Here is a 14,662-nt window from a genome sequence, read left to right on the forward strand (position 1 = left end):
CAATTGGACTTGTGGTTGAGAGTGCCATGTGTGAAGAACAAACACAACACAATAAAGTCAGAGTGTTTAGGTTGGCCAGCTACAACTTCAACAAACAAGTATTTTCATTACCGGTTAATCTATAGATTGCTTTGTCAGATATTTCATCAGTTGTTTGGTCTGTAAAGTTCCAGCTAATTGTAAAAAGATGCTCATCACATATTCCCCGAGGCCATGCCGACGTCTTCACAGCCTTGTTTTGTTCAACCAACTCCCCAAAACACAAATACATTCAATTTATTCTCATAAAACTAGAAAATACTAACATTTTTAGTGGATGGAAAAACATTTTTTTCCCCCCCATTTCTGTTACCTGATACCTGAGGTTCTGGCTTTTCTTGGTAATTGATCCTGAAAGAACTTCCTGCTCAAACATTACCCTCAGTTACTGGGTTGGTACCACAATGTCAGGTCAGAGAGTGCTTCTTGATTTGGCCTTTTTTTCATTCAGTCTAGTTAATAAAGAATAACCCGGGATAGAGAGCTTGTGGTCTACCGCTAGTTAAGCATGTGGGAACGCTCTCCGAGATGAATATAGCAGATGGTAGCCACTTTCTGGCCCACTGGGGAATCCACTCCCACATTTAAATGGTGGAGTCCGTAGAGGGGAACCTTCCTGGTAACCGAAGAGGAGAAGACAGTTTCGATAAGTCGTAGTGATGTGTGGTCAGAGGTACACTACCAGAAGTCAGAGCATGTTAGCTGATACTGTATAGTTACTGAAAAGTCCCTTGTAGTTTGCTTCAATGCTGAACCGTAAACAAACTTTACTGGTCAAGAAGTCTTGAGCCCAACGTTCTAAACTTTCCTTGGGGAAGTCCCAGGAAATTGGTTGATGAAGATTATGCCAAAATACAGCATGCATATGTTAAATAAGATCGAGAAGGAGCTAAAAGCACTGCATGATGCTGGCACTTAGTTCTTTATTCACCTAATAGACACTTTGGCAAATTGTCAATTGTACTCTTGTTTGGCATTAATGCATCTTCCATCTCTGGCCTGGACAAGTATCCTAATAGAACCTGAAATCGACATTAAAAATACAGAAAATTGTACGTTAACGGGGACGTATAATAGTTTTTATTATTTTTCCTGGCATATATATATATAATGTTTTCGATGTTGATCATAATCGATGCCGAGGTTCGAATAGTGAGGGATGTTAATGTAAAAATAATCCATGTAAGTCCAACGTCAAAGCTTCAAATGAATCCGAGTACCTGATTTCCAGCGTTCTTTCTACTCGTTATGAACTTCTAAATATATGTGCAAGTTCTAGCTAAACTTCTTGAGTAGTATGATATGCATTTAAAGTACTCCAGCATAAAAAATAACTGATGGTACTAGATTCGTATGGTGACAGAAGAATAACATTTTACTAGCTACTTTACCTTTGGTATTTCCTGACAGCAGATGTTTTTCCCGTCAGTCTACGTTTTAATGCATTTCCCTTACGCACACCTATTAACGGGACATACGCAGAAAAGTTTTTATATACAGCTTGTTACTGAAAGACTGAAGCTACCTTTACACACACTAAGCAGGTAATGACCTCCAAATGGAGACGTCCTGCTGTAGTTTTTGTTGCTGCAGGTGTTCCTCCTCTGGTACTGGATGGATTTGAGAAGTTGCCATTCCAAATCAAGAATGAGACATTGTGTTATTCAGTTGGTTTGCATGATGAGGTGAGGTGGTGCTCACAAGCAAAGGCTTCCAGAAAGCCTGCCAATCAGAAATTACTGGGGTTTTTTTGGCAGGGGCGGGGCCTTAAAGAGCCCAGATCTAACATAATGTGTGAGGCAGAGAGGCTGCATAACAGGCAGTTTGAACTAAATAAGGATTTTCTTTCAACTGTGAATCAGGCAAAGCTGCTCAGTAAAATCCCAGATTGAAAACAGAGGTCGGAAAATAGACAGAATATCTCCCCTTTAAACTCCTCTTACCAAAGTAGTCCCTTCCTTGTCTGTTTGCATGTGCCAGATCAAACATATGAGCTTCCTTTTTGGAAAGATAAAATGAAAATGATCAGCCCAGTTGGGGATTTCAGGATCAGCCACGGCACTGTTTGCAATAAACACCAATGTAATATAATAATCTACACGGAGCTTAATTTCCTTTTATTCCCAGCAAGAGCTAACTTAATCTTCACTGCATTTTTATAGAGAAGACTCACACCTGCTCATTAGTCCTTTTGTGAAATTAAGGCTGTGAGTCCTTCAAGGTTCAGGAATGTAAAAAAACAGGGGAACACTCAGGACAGAGCCAAGAACAATAAAATCGAAAAATCTGATAGAAATCATGGAAATCTGTCGAGTGTGTTGGAGCCACGATGGTGTCGACCTGAAGTCTTACCATATGTACTCTGATTGTAGAGTGTTGACACAATGAAGCACAGCGAAACCCTTTGTGTTAACAGTTGATGAATGAAACTTGTTCATCTGTCAACACTTTTGTTGCACTGGGACCAGATCACTTCACAGCAAATACCATCAACTCAGAGAGAGGTGGTCACTAGAAAGCTAGTTTTCCTCAAGTCTTATTTTCCAGTGACCCAAGTGTTTTTTATTGTGTTTACTTACTGGTCAGTGAGGTAATCTGTATATGCTCGTTATTTGCCATCCCTGAATACCATCCAAAGTTGTTTTGCTAAGCCCTCAAGAGTATGGTGGTATAACATATCCATGCCAGGATCCTGGGATAAATGACACCCATCTCTCTTTGCGGCCCACCAGACAGTTTGTTCTGTTGCCAAGGAAGTCGACTGTAATTTTGTGATTGGTTGCCAAGAACTATGGCCCGGTCTGTGGTTGGTGTAGCTTTGTAGAAAGAAGTGGTAGCTTGCTTTTCCTGACATAAAGAAAGCTTGTCTCACTGGTGAGCTGAGGAAAATGTGCAACTATGAAGGGAGAGTATGGAAAGTGTAGGACTTTTGATGGCACACCGCAAATGATATTGTTTCAAGATGTGGAGCTGGGTTCTCTGGACAGGAAACTTCAGAATCTGGCACTTTGTCATTCTGTGTTGTTATACAATCACTGACTACCGCCTTAATGCTGCACAGAAATGCCAACTGCTGTATGTTTCCTTTTTTTTATGGTTCATTCATCTGTAGAAACATCAAACAGCATCCTCGTGCAAAATCAGCTCCGCGGTTATATCAGAGTCTACGGTTAACTTGGTTCTAAACTCTATGTGGAACACCGTATCAAAGTCTTTATTAGCTTCAGACAACAGAAAGGTTCCGCAGGGTTGTTCCTAGCCGTATGGTTCTTTCTTAAAGAATTTTAATTCTTTTTTTAAAGGGCAATCTCGTCCCTTCCAAATACGAACAAATGCCAAACCCAGCTTTTGAAAATCTCCAATGTTCTTAGTACTATTCGCCAAGTCATTGTGCTACAACAAATTTGGCAACAGGGAGTTTTGAGAAGACAAGAATGTTTTGTTAATGATGCCCTCCCTTTATCCTCTCTCTCTCTCTCTCCTGCAGATCCACATCAGCATCTCCCCGGAGAAAGTCAAGCTCAATTTGGACTGCCAAGAGGTGGCAGAGAAGCCCATCAAGGAGGCCAACAACATCACACTGGAAGGCTACGAAGTGCTTGGCAAGATGGTCAAGTCTGGAGGCGGGAAGAGGCAGTCTGCTACAGTAAGCAAAAAAAAATAAAAATAAAAGAACTCAAACTTGTTAAAAAAGACTTTGGAAAAACACGTTTGGAAGAGCATCTCACAACTTTCCAAGGAATGAATATCCAAAACCTCTTGTGCGTAGATGCACAATTAAGTTTAACTGCTCCCAGTGACTGCTCGAAGTATGAGAACTCGCATCCTTCATAGTTCTCCAAGTCTCCTATGTTTTCAGCGTTGTACATTTTCGGTGTGAATGGGAACCATTTGTAACACCCCTCCGTGTTTTTCCCTTTCTTCTGTTGTGCAGTTCCAGCTCCAGATGTTCGATATTATCTGCAGCCTGAGCTGGCTCAGCCGAGACAAATGCTGCGACCTGCCCGCCACAGTAAGAACAAGTGTCATTGTTGAATCACTTCATAAACAAGTCAAAAGATCATGTAGGTGCACCACTGGGATATTCTGGCTCATTTCTTTCCCACGTTCTCAATGAAACAGGCTTATCAATCTTGTTCTTAGCTTCTAGAGTTAGTTGTTTGGAGTAAATTCTAGGAGGTCCACTGTGATTGTATATAAAGGGTTTACAGCCTGTGTGTATGTATGTGGTATGTAGTCATTAAGCAAAATGCAAAGCTGATAAGCAGGCTGCTGTTTGAGAAGAAAGTCCCTCAGCTGGACTGAATAGAACCTTGTATCCTGTGTAATTGAGCTAATCTCACTGTTGCCAGCATGGCCTCCCAGCTACATGAAAACAAGTGCTCCTTTAATTCACAAGGCAGACAGTAAATCACATTTATTTTGTTACAGCATGGTAAATACCGGATGCATGCACATTTAGCCAATTATAAGTAATTCATCTATAATTTGCATCAGCTTTTAATACATCATGTCAATGACAGCAGTGTTATGTAACTCATTATGTCAGTGATTCGTTTCCAAAAATGTGGACAAGTTCTGCAGCTGTCACCGAGCATTTGCTCCTAAAGCCTCACGCTGACTCTGCTGGTTCCAATCGCATTTTAGCTAAGCCACCGTTCCATCGTGACCTTTGCTGGGCTTCTAAACTGTCTTTTCTTCTTAAACTCCCAGCAAATTCAAAGTCACAGTTTGCCAGTACGCTGTCATAAAATGGCGTCAAAGGTTTTCATTTTTACCTCTGGTACGCTGTAGAATGCCAGGAGATGATCTCAATTATCAGTGGGTGTGAAATGCACTATAATAATGCAACACTGAAGAGTGTCTGTACATTTATTTCTTTGTATCTCCTGTTTTTTTCCCCCCTTTTCAGAGAGATGAGGCCAAGTGTCCATCCCTTCCCCACTCATGCACATGCACACAGGACAGCATCGGCCCCCAGGGGCCTCCTGGACCTTCGGTAAAGACACTCCCGCCATCATCCTTTCTTGTCTGTCTTCACCTCCTGTTCCTCTGTGTGTCTTCAGCTGATAAAATAGTTTTCTCAGAAGCCCTACATGTTATGAAGATGATGATGATAAAGCCATGCTGTTCTCTGCTACTGTTCCAGTGACAGCCTGCTGTAGAGTTTAAACTTAAGCAAGCTGAGGATGTCCCAACACATAAGTTGTGTGTTTTTTTTTCCCTGTGGAAAGAGCAGTTGAGGATGAGACCGGTGGCATGCAAAGAAATGTGGACTTAGGGAGAAGTGTCAAAAGATAAATGCCTGTCGGAAAAACAACAGTAAAAAAAAAAACAGTCTCGAGGAGAAGTCTGGAATATGTGCGCTCAGTAACCTCACTAAGCCCCTGTGAGGATTTCGGATGGCTTGGGGTTTTAGAGCTTTTGGAATCTGCTCCTGTTGTTACACTCACTCTGTGTTTCTGGCTCCTCACTTTTCCAGGGCAGCCCAGGTTCTAAAGGACCTCGAGGAGATAGAGGAGAACAAGGCAACGCCGTGAGTTAAACTTGACATCACTCAAAGCATGCCGTAAATCGTTATTCATGTTTTTTTTGCAGGCTTTTATTTGATAACTGTTTTAAAGTATTAGACTAATAATCTGACTCCAACAATGTTGAACTTGAAGATAATACAGGTCAGCTTCTCGGTGCTGTTCCTGCTCTGCAGGCAGATTGCAAACATCTGAATTCAGTTATCGACTGTATATTTTTCCACAGCTACATTTAAAAGGCACCTATGTCTAATACCCTAAAGGCCCATTTCTCAAAACTGTTGCCGTTCATTGTCTCCATCTTTGGAATAAAAGGTCTGATTGGGGTTGTCTGTGGAATTCTTTGCAAAGAGTTTTGTTATATAACATCTTCTTGCATGTTTGGGTAATGCTGTAGGGTGCAATGGGTCCACGTGGTGAGTCAGGACTTCCAGGCTCAATGGGACCACCGGGTCCACAAGGCCCTAACGGACTCTCCCTACCTGGAGAACCTGTGAGTTAATCAACACTACACAGAAATATTATCAGTAGTTAAGGGATTGTAACGTATATGACAGGCATTGTAACTATGTTGTTGAGAGGTAAGCGCTCAAATGTGCAGATATTTGGGGCAATTTGTATGAAAGTTGCAGAACAGTTCATATCCTCCACCAGCAAGTGGGATTTATAACTAACATTAAAACACATTGCACTCCCCTCGACCTCCAGCCAGCCAGAGCGCCTCATTATTTTCTTACCTGCAGATGTTCTTGTCAAAACATGTCATCAATCACAATCACAGACTAAAAGGATAAAACAAAAGACTAAACCTCGTTTTTTTCCTCCTCCATCTTCAGGGTCGCCCGGGACCAAAGGGAGATCCTGGAGACTCAGGCCTCGCTGGGCTGCAAGTAAGTACTCCCCTCTCATTTTGTGGTTTATGAGCAGGAAACAAGAGACTATCCATAGAGAGCAGCGTTGCTACTGGAGCCTGGATTCAGTCCATATGGCCAGATTGAAACCACACTCCGAGTGGGAGGTTTACCATGCCATCCTCAGGGAGTCCCACACTCTCAAATCAGCCTGTTGATTGACAAACGGTAGACGGCCAGTGATGCAGTTAAATTATTATGTAGCGTAGGCTCACGTTACCAAAGGGGAAATAGGGAATGGAACATGTTCTTCTCCAGCCTTGTAATGGAAGATGATTGTGTCTTGGTAAAGACTTCAGTCTGTCTGAAGCTTTAGCATCTTTGCCTTATAGTCAAAGTCATACTGGGGACTTTGTGGGTTAAAATGAAAGTCAAATAAAACCGCATTTATCCCAATCAGTTCACAGTTCTTTGAGGTTATTCAGATTATGGATATCAATGTCAGAAGCAGATCTGAAGCTGAGCTCAACCCATTGTGCGGCGTGTGGGATTTTGTTTGGTGGAAGTGGTAGTTCTGAGTGGGTTGGTATTACGTAGAGACCTCTTGGCCGACCATCCGTTCATTCATCCAGCAGAGGTCATTGAGCCAACTCCCACCATTCAACTGGACAGACCATCATCACCAGTTATTCAGACCTCTGAATAAGCAAATTCAGCCGTGAGAGAAAGTCCCCTTCTGTGATATTTGGACCTTATTGCCACCATTGTGTGAGCTGCCTTACATAACACAGCCGATTGTAACAGTGCTGTCAAGGCGCATTTCTAGGAGACATCAAATGTCAAGAGCCAAGAGATTTTTTTTCCAGTTTTCACAAGCATGATTATATATATTATCTTTGGCTAAAATAAGTGGGGAAACTACAAGATTTTTGTCTGTAAATTCTAGGTCAACGGAGGCATTAGGGAGCTACATAAATGTCGTGTTCTTGATCATTAGCATTTGATTAAGTGTGTCTGCTTTTTTCCCAGGGTCCTCCAGGGCAACGCGGTCCTCTGGGCCCCGTTGGACCAAGCGGAGCGCGGGTAAGATCAACCTCCAGGCCTGCATAGTGTACACACTGTGTTCAAAGCCTATAAATGGACCCAACACTTACTTAAGCTTTATATGTGATCCCCCACTTCACTACACAGAAGTACCACGGTGTCGTTTTTGCTGTTGCACTGTATGTTCTCACTTGCGTCAGCCGCAATAATTGAGCCACTACATATAAATGTAATTCAAAAAGACACACTCAAGGCTGAAACCAATATAAAGGCATGACACTGATGTATTGCTCGAATAGGCTCCCCAGTGTGTTGTAACCCATGTGTGATTGTATGTTGTTTCTACTTAGGGGCCACCAGGAAAGGAGGGACCATCTGGACCCAGAGGCCCACCAGGGCCCATGGTGAGTGTGTATGTGTTTGTGTTGTGCAGAAAACTGCCAAATAAATATACCTCAGTGTGCGCTTTATTTTCTGATATATCTGCAACAATTACTCCTCTGGCTCCGCACTTGCGCTCTGCTGGAACAGCACATAAAAAGCAGACTGTAGTCTCGGGGCTGCTCCACCAGGACGCTGCATGCATCTCATTTTCTTTTTCTGTGGTTTGAGGAGGTCTGAATCTACTTAATCCAACCATCATGCCAACAGGCAACATGCCAGTATAGAATTCACATTCACTATACCATCCCGAGCGCTCCAGCAGCCATTAGCAGGGCCTGGTGTGCGTTTGTGTGTGTGTGTGTGCATCCTGTGTGTACCGCTGCCCTGCATGTGTTTGTTTCCATCTCGTCTTTAGTGTTCTTGGCAGCTCGTGCCACATGCCCCCCCCCCACTGCAGATGTCAAAGCATAGATCCCAACCTAAAGCTTGTTATGCAACCATTAACATGGAGCAGAAGTTAAGCGTTGCAATTACGTTTACAGTGCAGTAATTAAATAAACACCACTTTTTCTGTGTATTTTCTTCTTTTCAGGGAAGCCCTGGAAATCCAGGTGTACCAGGAATTACTGGAAAACCAGGAAAACCCGGCGACACAGGAAACCCAGTATGTACTGAATAGGGAGGCACAGTGGAAGTGTTTAGAGAGGCCCAGAGTGGAGGACATTGTTTTAACGTTGTTCTTCTCATCAACAGGGAGCTGTTGGCCTTAAAGGAGAGAAAGGAGAGAGGGTGTGTGTTATGTTCTTATGATAGTTTCAGACACTAGTTGTCATGTATCACTGATGACAGATAGTGATGCCATGTCTTAATGAATGTGTCCTTGTTTTCCAGGGAGACTTTGCATCCCAGAACATGATGCGCTCCATTGCCAGACAAGTTTGTGAACAGCTTGTGAACAGTGAGTGAAAATATTTGTTAACCCCTCAAGTAGTTTTATTGTCCTTAAAAAATATACATCTGATCCAAATCTATCTGATTTTGTTCTTCGTTTGCAGGCCAGATGAGCAGAATCGACATGCTGCTCAACCAGATTCCTTCTGGATATCGCAGCAACACTCCAGGGCCACCCGGTCCTGCCGGCCCCCCCGGCAACCAGGGAACCCGCGGAGAGCCTGGACAACCTGGCCGAACTGGTTTCCCCGGAAACCCAGGTTTACCCGGAAATCAGGGAGAAAGAGGTGCTTTATTTTTCTTTATCATCTGTTTTTGTTTGGTAGTGTTGCAGAGCAGCAAGGAGGGAAGTAATAAGTAGAAAGTATTAATATAACAGATGATATCAACTGTGTGGGCTGTGGCGCTCATCACACTCATGTCAAAACAACATAAACACATTACGTTGTGTAGTCTACACTGGAGTCCAAGTTAGCAGTATAAAGTGTTATCCCATTAAGAGATGCTTCTATATTGTGTCATACATGCCTTTTAGATTTTTACTCCAGTTTGGACATTATTCCAAAAACACTCCTTATTGATGGTTTTCTGGTTTGTGTAGGTTTGCCAGGAGAGAAGGGAGAGAGAGGATCTCCAGGAAATGGTCTCAGAGGACAAAGAGGCACAACTGGACCACCAGGTAACACAGTTTCCTTTTCTTCCTTTCTTGGGTGAAATAACCCAGTTTAGCCGAATCTTCCATCACAATGAGGCAAAGAACCCAAAAACCACAATAGTTTTTTTTTTTTTGTCCTCCAGTAGCTGCTGACAGCCTGCTGGTCTCCCCCTGCTGCATTTCACAACTTTATTTTTGCATAAATCAAATCAAATCAAAATCAAATCAAGCTTGTTTTCATTTCGCTGTACATACACAGTAGAGCAGGCGAGATGAGAGAGTCAGGATCCAATAACTTAAAACTATTTCAATAAAGAAGTGTTTGCATATCTGGATCAGCAGTTCAGCATTCAGCACAAGTTCCACAGTGACAGCTTTTTTCACCTTTTCTGTGGACTTGTTAGGACACAGAGTGCTCCCATCAGTCCAATTAAAACGACACATTCCAGCCAGAGGCTAAAATTTACCTACAGTATATGTGTCTCAAGAACCTTCGTTTGGGCAGCTGCACTGCATAAATTTTCTGGAGAGACCCCAAACATATTCCCAATTCTTTCCTTTCTTGCGGATTTATGTCATGTGTACATTGACCTTTTCCAAACACACCTGAAATATGATACAGTAACTGGAAGGTATTTATGGTCATTAATAAGCAGAGAATTTCTGTGTCTAGAGTTTAGAGAGCCTTCAGTCCATCTTCAGTCGAGGACATGGTGAAGCTCTCAAAATAAAATGCTATTACGCAGATTTATCAGTCTGAAAAAGCTCCTATCCCTTCCTCAACTACAAATAATATCTGTATGTTTTCTGATGTTTTCTCTAAAAAGTGCTTCAGAAGATTTCCTTTCCCAAGGGAAGTGATTGTAAAACAACAGGAATCCTCTATTGATCTCTTCCCCCCAACCACACTGACATGTCTGTTTCTGTGAATGAAGTAAGAAACAACTAAGAACCGGTGGCAGGAAGTCCACGCTGATGACTCACTTTAGTGGATATTGGTGTGTGTGTGTGTGTGTGTGGGAGAATCAGATTGTTGTACAATGAGCTTTCTTTGGTGGCTTCATTGACAACACATGGGCTCACTTAAGGGAGAGAAAAAGAGAGGGGGAAAATTCCATCCTGAGTCTAGACAGACGGGGCCGGGGGTGACTCCACACAGCCCCAGACTGCATCCCTTTTTTTTTTTTTTTTTTCTTGGTCAAGCTTTTTAATTGAGCCATTGAAAAATTGAAATTACAGCCCAGTGTTACTCCCGCATTTCCACACAAGATTTACGGGTGATGTCAGCGGGTTTTTGTGCTGCGCTCCAGAGACTCCCCTTTCAAACTTGCCTCATTTACCTTCTCTTTTCCTTTCGCAGGGCCACCAGGAGAGTCGAGAACGGGACCCCCAGGTCCTTCTGGCTCCGCTGGGCCTCGTGGCCCTCCAGGTCGTCAAGGTACTTCAGGGGTGAGAGGACCACCAGGACCCCCTGGATACTGCGACTCTTCTCAGTGTGTTGGCATTCCTTACAATGGACAAGGATACACAGGTACATCCAATGCTATCTAGGCCCTGCATGGTACTACAGTAGGAAAGAGACTAAGTGTATGCACACTAATGACATTTGCAACTCATTGTACTACTTCATTGGAAATGTATGGAGATATGGATGTAGGTGTTCCACAGTACGGATTTTTGTACAGAACTTAGGGTTATTTGCAACTCGCCTCCCTCAGCGCCTGTCAAGCTTCCTGTTCTTGCCCAGAACACAATACAGTTTAAAACAGTAACACTGGAAGATATACAGTCAAGATAAGTCATGTGTGAAACAAGGATTTCATACAGCGGTAGACAGCATCATCCTTCTCTTTTCTAGCCAGTGACTGGTGAATTAGCAGCCTGGTGTAGCCCGCCATCCCGGGTAGCATTTTATACCACAGTTCTGAGATCCTGCCGAATTGTATGACTGCTAAAATGCAGGATTTTATTCCACCCAAAACAATACTTCCTGTCCAACTACCATAGTTTTAAAGGTTTATAACATTCATATAGTAACCTGTTGTCTCAGTAAAGGTGTTGATTTGACCCAAGTAGTACTTTTTGTCCAACAACTTATGGTTTTAAAGGTGAACAAAGCGTAACTAATTATCATCAACACCTGAGCTAAGTTTGCCACAATCCCGCTAATGTTTCATTATGCAAAAAAACAGACTGGGCTGTGCTACCATGAGCTAAAAGAGGACTATTTGTAGTGCCAAAAGACTATGCAATTAATTTTTTTAACGCACATTAGCTTTTGCGGAAACATCACAAGTGTTTTCAACGAACAAAACTTGATTTATGCCCTGATTGTCGTCCATCTTGTCCAAAAATGATGCAGCCCTCTGTTAAACACATGCTACTCCCTTAGTTACTCAATTTTTGTAGGTGGTATTGTCGTAAAAACCATTAGGTCTACCGACAACGCTTTTCACTGTTGGGACATGAGTGCGCTGCTTAGCTAGACATGCTAACAGCTGCAGCCTACACTGGGGGAAATAAACAGCTCATTTAATACATTCCTTACAGTTATTGCTCATCTATTTGTGCTTTTTTTTTTGTCGAGACTGAATCAAGACATCACCCTTCTAACTTTTTATGCGAGTCCCATGTGCACTGCTTTAGCGTGGAGATAAATCCGAAGCTTGACAGGCCTGTTGCGCTGAGTTACGCTCGCTAAGCTAGAATCAGACAATTGCCGTCATGGGAAGGGTTTAGCAAGTCGGAACTGCTATATTTCAATACCTCCATACATTTGATTTTTTCTTTATTTTTGAAACTGGCATGTAAAGCATTGTAGCTATTAGTGTATGATGACTTACATTACATCAAATAAGATGCTAATAACTTTGTTCCACAGAGAATACTCACACCCTTTTTGCACTATATTTTCAGGTTTGGCATAGTAAGCTTTCTAAGTCATCTGTGCCGCTTACACTTTGAAGTCCTGTTTCTGAGATGTTTGCCCATTTTCTGTGGGGCATGTAAGGATAATCACCATGGACATAATTATTGAACATTAAAACAAACATAAAAAAACAAAAAAAAAGCAGAACGGAGCGGACTGGCACTAACATCATCTCACAGCTACAAGCTACAGTGATGGCAACCTGCTGGCCTGTTTGCATCTTGAACCACAAACCGTTGGGAAATAGAAAACAGAGACTGAGCATTTCTACGAAGGAAGGAGCATGTACAAAAAAAAAAAAAACACCACCCAAAACAGCTACTAACAAAGAGGATTTCATAACAGAAAGCAATGTTAATGTAGAGGTGACACGTGTAAATAAAACTAATTTTTTTTTTTTTTTTTTGCCTTGTAAATGATTGTATGAACCAGCAGGACATTTCACTAAAAAAAATCAAGTTAACATCTGTATTGAGCTTGTGCCTCATAACCCTCTGCTTACTTACCACCAGCATAACCTCTGTTTACGACGCCTAAGTGGCTTAAACAGCTCTGGTCCAGACTGAAGCATGTTTCATTTGTACTTTTAATCATTGTGTTCTTTGTGTACATTCGCCAAAATCAGTGCTTAAATGTTGCTGTCCTGTCGTTTCCATGTGCCTTTAGTAGTATCAGCTGGTTATTTTACTACGCATTATTATCCATGATAGGTTTTATTGTAAATGTCATCACAGCATTTGGAAGCAGTTTTTTATTTAGCTTTTTGTTTTGGTTACTTTAGGAAGCAATAATTTGACACAACAGGGCATTTTTTTATTTTATTTTTTTTTGGGAAAGTCCATAGTGCAATATAATTTAAATTGTGCATGTGAAAAGTTGTAAGAAGCAACACGTTTTTTGATTGGCCGTCCCGGATATTTTTCTAGCCAACCGCTACCCGCCTGAACCCGAGGTAGTGTCTATACCTGTGGAGCCAGCCGGAGAGTTTGAGACAATACAGTCACCCGGTTACACGCGAAACCAACGAGGAAAGAGATCACTACCGCAAGACAAAACAGAAAGACTAGCGTCATAGCTACCATAAGGAGTTCTCAGAAAGTGTACTATTGAAATGACTTCCATGATCACTTAGGTGAGGATGAAGTGCTATTCAGAACAAACTAGATCTTAGTACTTATATGGGTTTGATACCCCCCTGGCTATATTGAACATATATTTCTTTTTCTGACATGAGAAAGTTTTAGCAAGATGATTACAAACCTACATGTTACAAACCTGTGTGCTTGCTAAGTGTTTCCCTTAAGTGTCTGCTTGTAATATAACTGCAAGTGTTTATCGGATTCCAATGTGTAATGCACTAATCATGTGAAAACCAGCAGAAAGTATGTCCAAAGAAGTACAGTATGTATGTTTTTGAACACTTTCCCATGTTGTTTTTGTCAAATGTCAGTATGTAAAGCTGTTTCAGATACTCCATTGGTTTAAAAAAAAAAAGATAATTCATTTTTATCCCCAAAGAGTTCTTCATTGTGATTTTTTTTTTTTTTTTTGTACGGCCTGTAAACTCTCTATGATAATTTGACTTATTGTAGCACAAACCAAATTTTTTTTAAAAACAACTTTGTATTGTTACCAAAGGTGGAATTGCATGATTGTGTTGTATATTTACTGAGGATTTCTAAGTCAGAATATAGTTGTTTTCTATCAATGCAGTTTGGATTTGATTGCAAGACTATGGACATAGGATTGCTTTTCTCATGTTTTAACTGCACATTTTGTGAATTCCACACAGCCTTATTTTCTTATTTATTTCTGAAACAGAAGAGGCATTTTTCAATAAAACTACTGAAAATGTAGCGCTCGTTTCGGCTATTTAATCCTTTTTTTTGTCTTCCACTGTTGAATTGAATACACAAAAGCTCTGGTGGCGAGAACATCAGATCCACAGCTGCTGTCTGCTCTAAATTTCTCAGAGTTTATTTGATCTCGAGTGACAAAACCTGTTCTTCTCAACATCAGGTCTTGAGAAACACGCTTTGAAGTTTCAACCTTTATTTGTTTTGACAGCTAAAGATATTTTTTTTTTGAAAGGTCCAGAAAGTCAGTTCGTGAAAGAGCAACAAGAGGAGGAAAAAAAAAGGGGAGGGAGGGTGAAAACAACTTTTTTCCAGCATGCGAACTGCTTCACAGACTTTTACATGCAACCGCTTGGCTTTTATCCTATCAGGTTGTAATGATTATGCGCAGATATCCACGAGGAAACAATGCGATTGGGGCG

General features: G+C 41.6%; 1 protein-coding gene across 4 annotated transcripts in view; it reads left to right on the forward strand.

Moving 5' to 3' along the window:
• Window positions 1-14,240, forward strand: part of col12a1a (collagen, type XII, alpha 1a) — a 57,464-nt gene extending 43,224 nt beyond the window's left edge. For 3 of the 4 annotated variants that reach the window (XM_008276877.1, XM_008276878.1, XM_008276880.1), the window contains 15 exons: window positions 3,527-3,685; window positions 3,974-4,051; window positions 4,952-5,038; window positions 5,522-5,575; window positions 5,968-6,063; window positions 6,407-6,460; window positions 7,451-7,504; window positions 7,816-7,869; window positions 8,442-8,513; window positions 8,603-8,638; window positions 8,741-8,807; window positions 8,905-9,087; window positions 9,402-9,479; window positions 10,816-10,986; window positions 13,311-14,240. In XM_008276877.1, coding sequence (XP_008275099.1) covers window positions 3,527-3,685; window positions 3,974-4,051; window positions 4,952-5,038; window positions 5,522-5,575; window positions 5,968-6,063; window positions 6,407-6,460; window positions 7,451-7,504; window positions 7,816-7,869; window positions 8,442-8,513; window positions 8,603-8,638; window positions 8,741-8,807; window positions 8,905-9,087; window positions 9,402-9,479; window positions 10,816-10,986; window positions 13,311-13,459 — 1,392 coding nt within the window. In that variant the 3' untranslated portion in view covers window positions 13,460-14,240. Of the gene's footprint in view, window positions 1-3,526; window positions 3,686-3,973; window positions 4,052-4,951; window positions 5,039-5,521; window positions 5,576-5,967; window positions 6,064-6,406; window positions 6,461-7,450; window positions 7,505-7,815; window positions 7,870-8,441; window positions 8,514-8,602; window positions 8,639-8,740; window positions 8,808-8,904; window positions 9,088-9,401; window positions 9,480-10,815; window positions 10,987-12,371; window positions 13,001-13,310 lie in introns of those variants that run through there. The other variant, XM_008276879.1, reaches the window with a different exon arrangement.
• The last annotated feature ends 422 nt before the right edge of the window (window positions 14,241-14,662 follow it).

Source organism: Stegastes partitus, unplaced genomic scaffold (genome assembly GCF_000690725.1).
Source record: "Stegastes partitus isolate 25-593 unplaced genomic scaffold, Stegastes_partitus-1.0.2 Scaffold82, whole genome shotgun sequence".
NCBI classification, from domain to species: Eukaryota; Metazoa; Chordata; class Actinopteri; family Pomacentridae; genus Stegastes; species Stegastes partitus.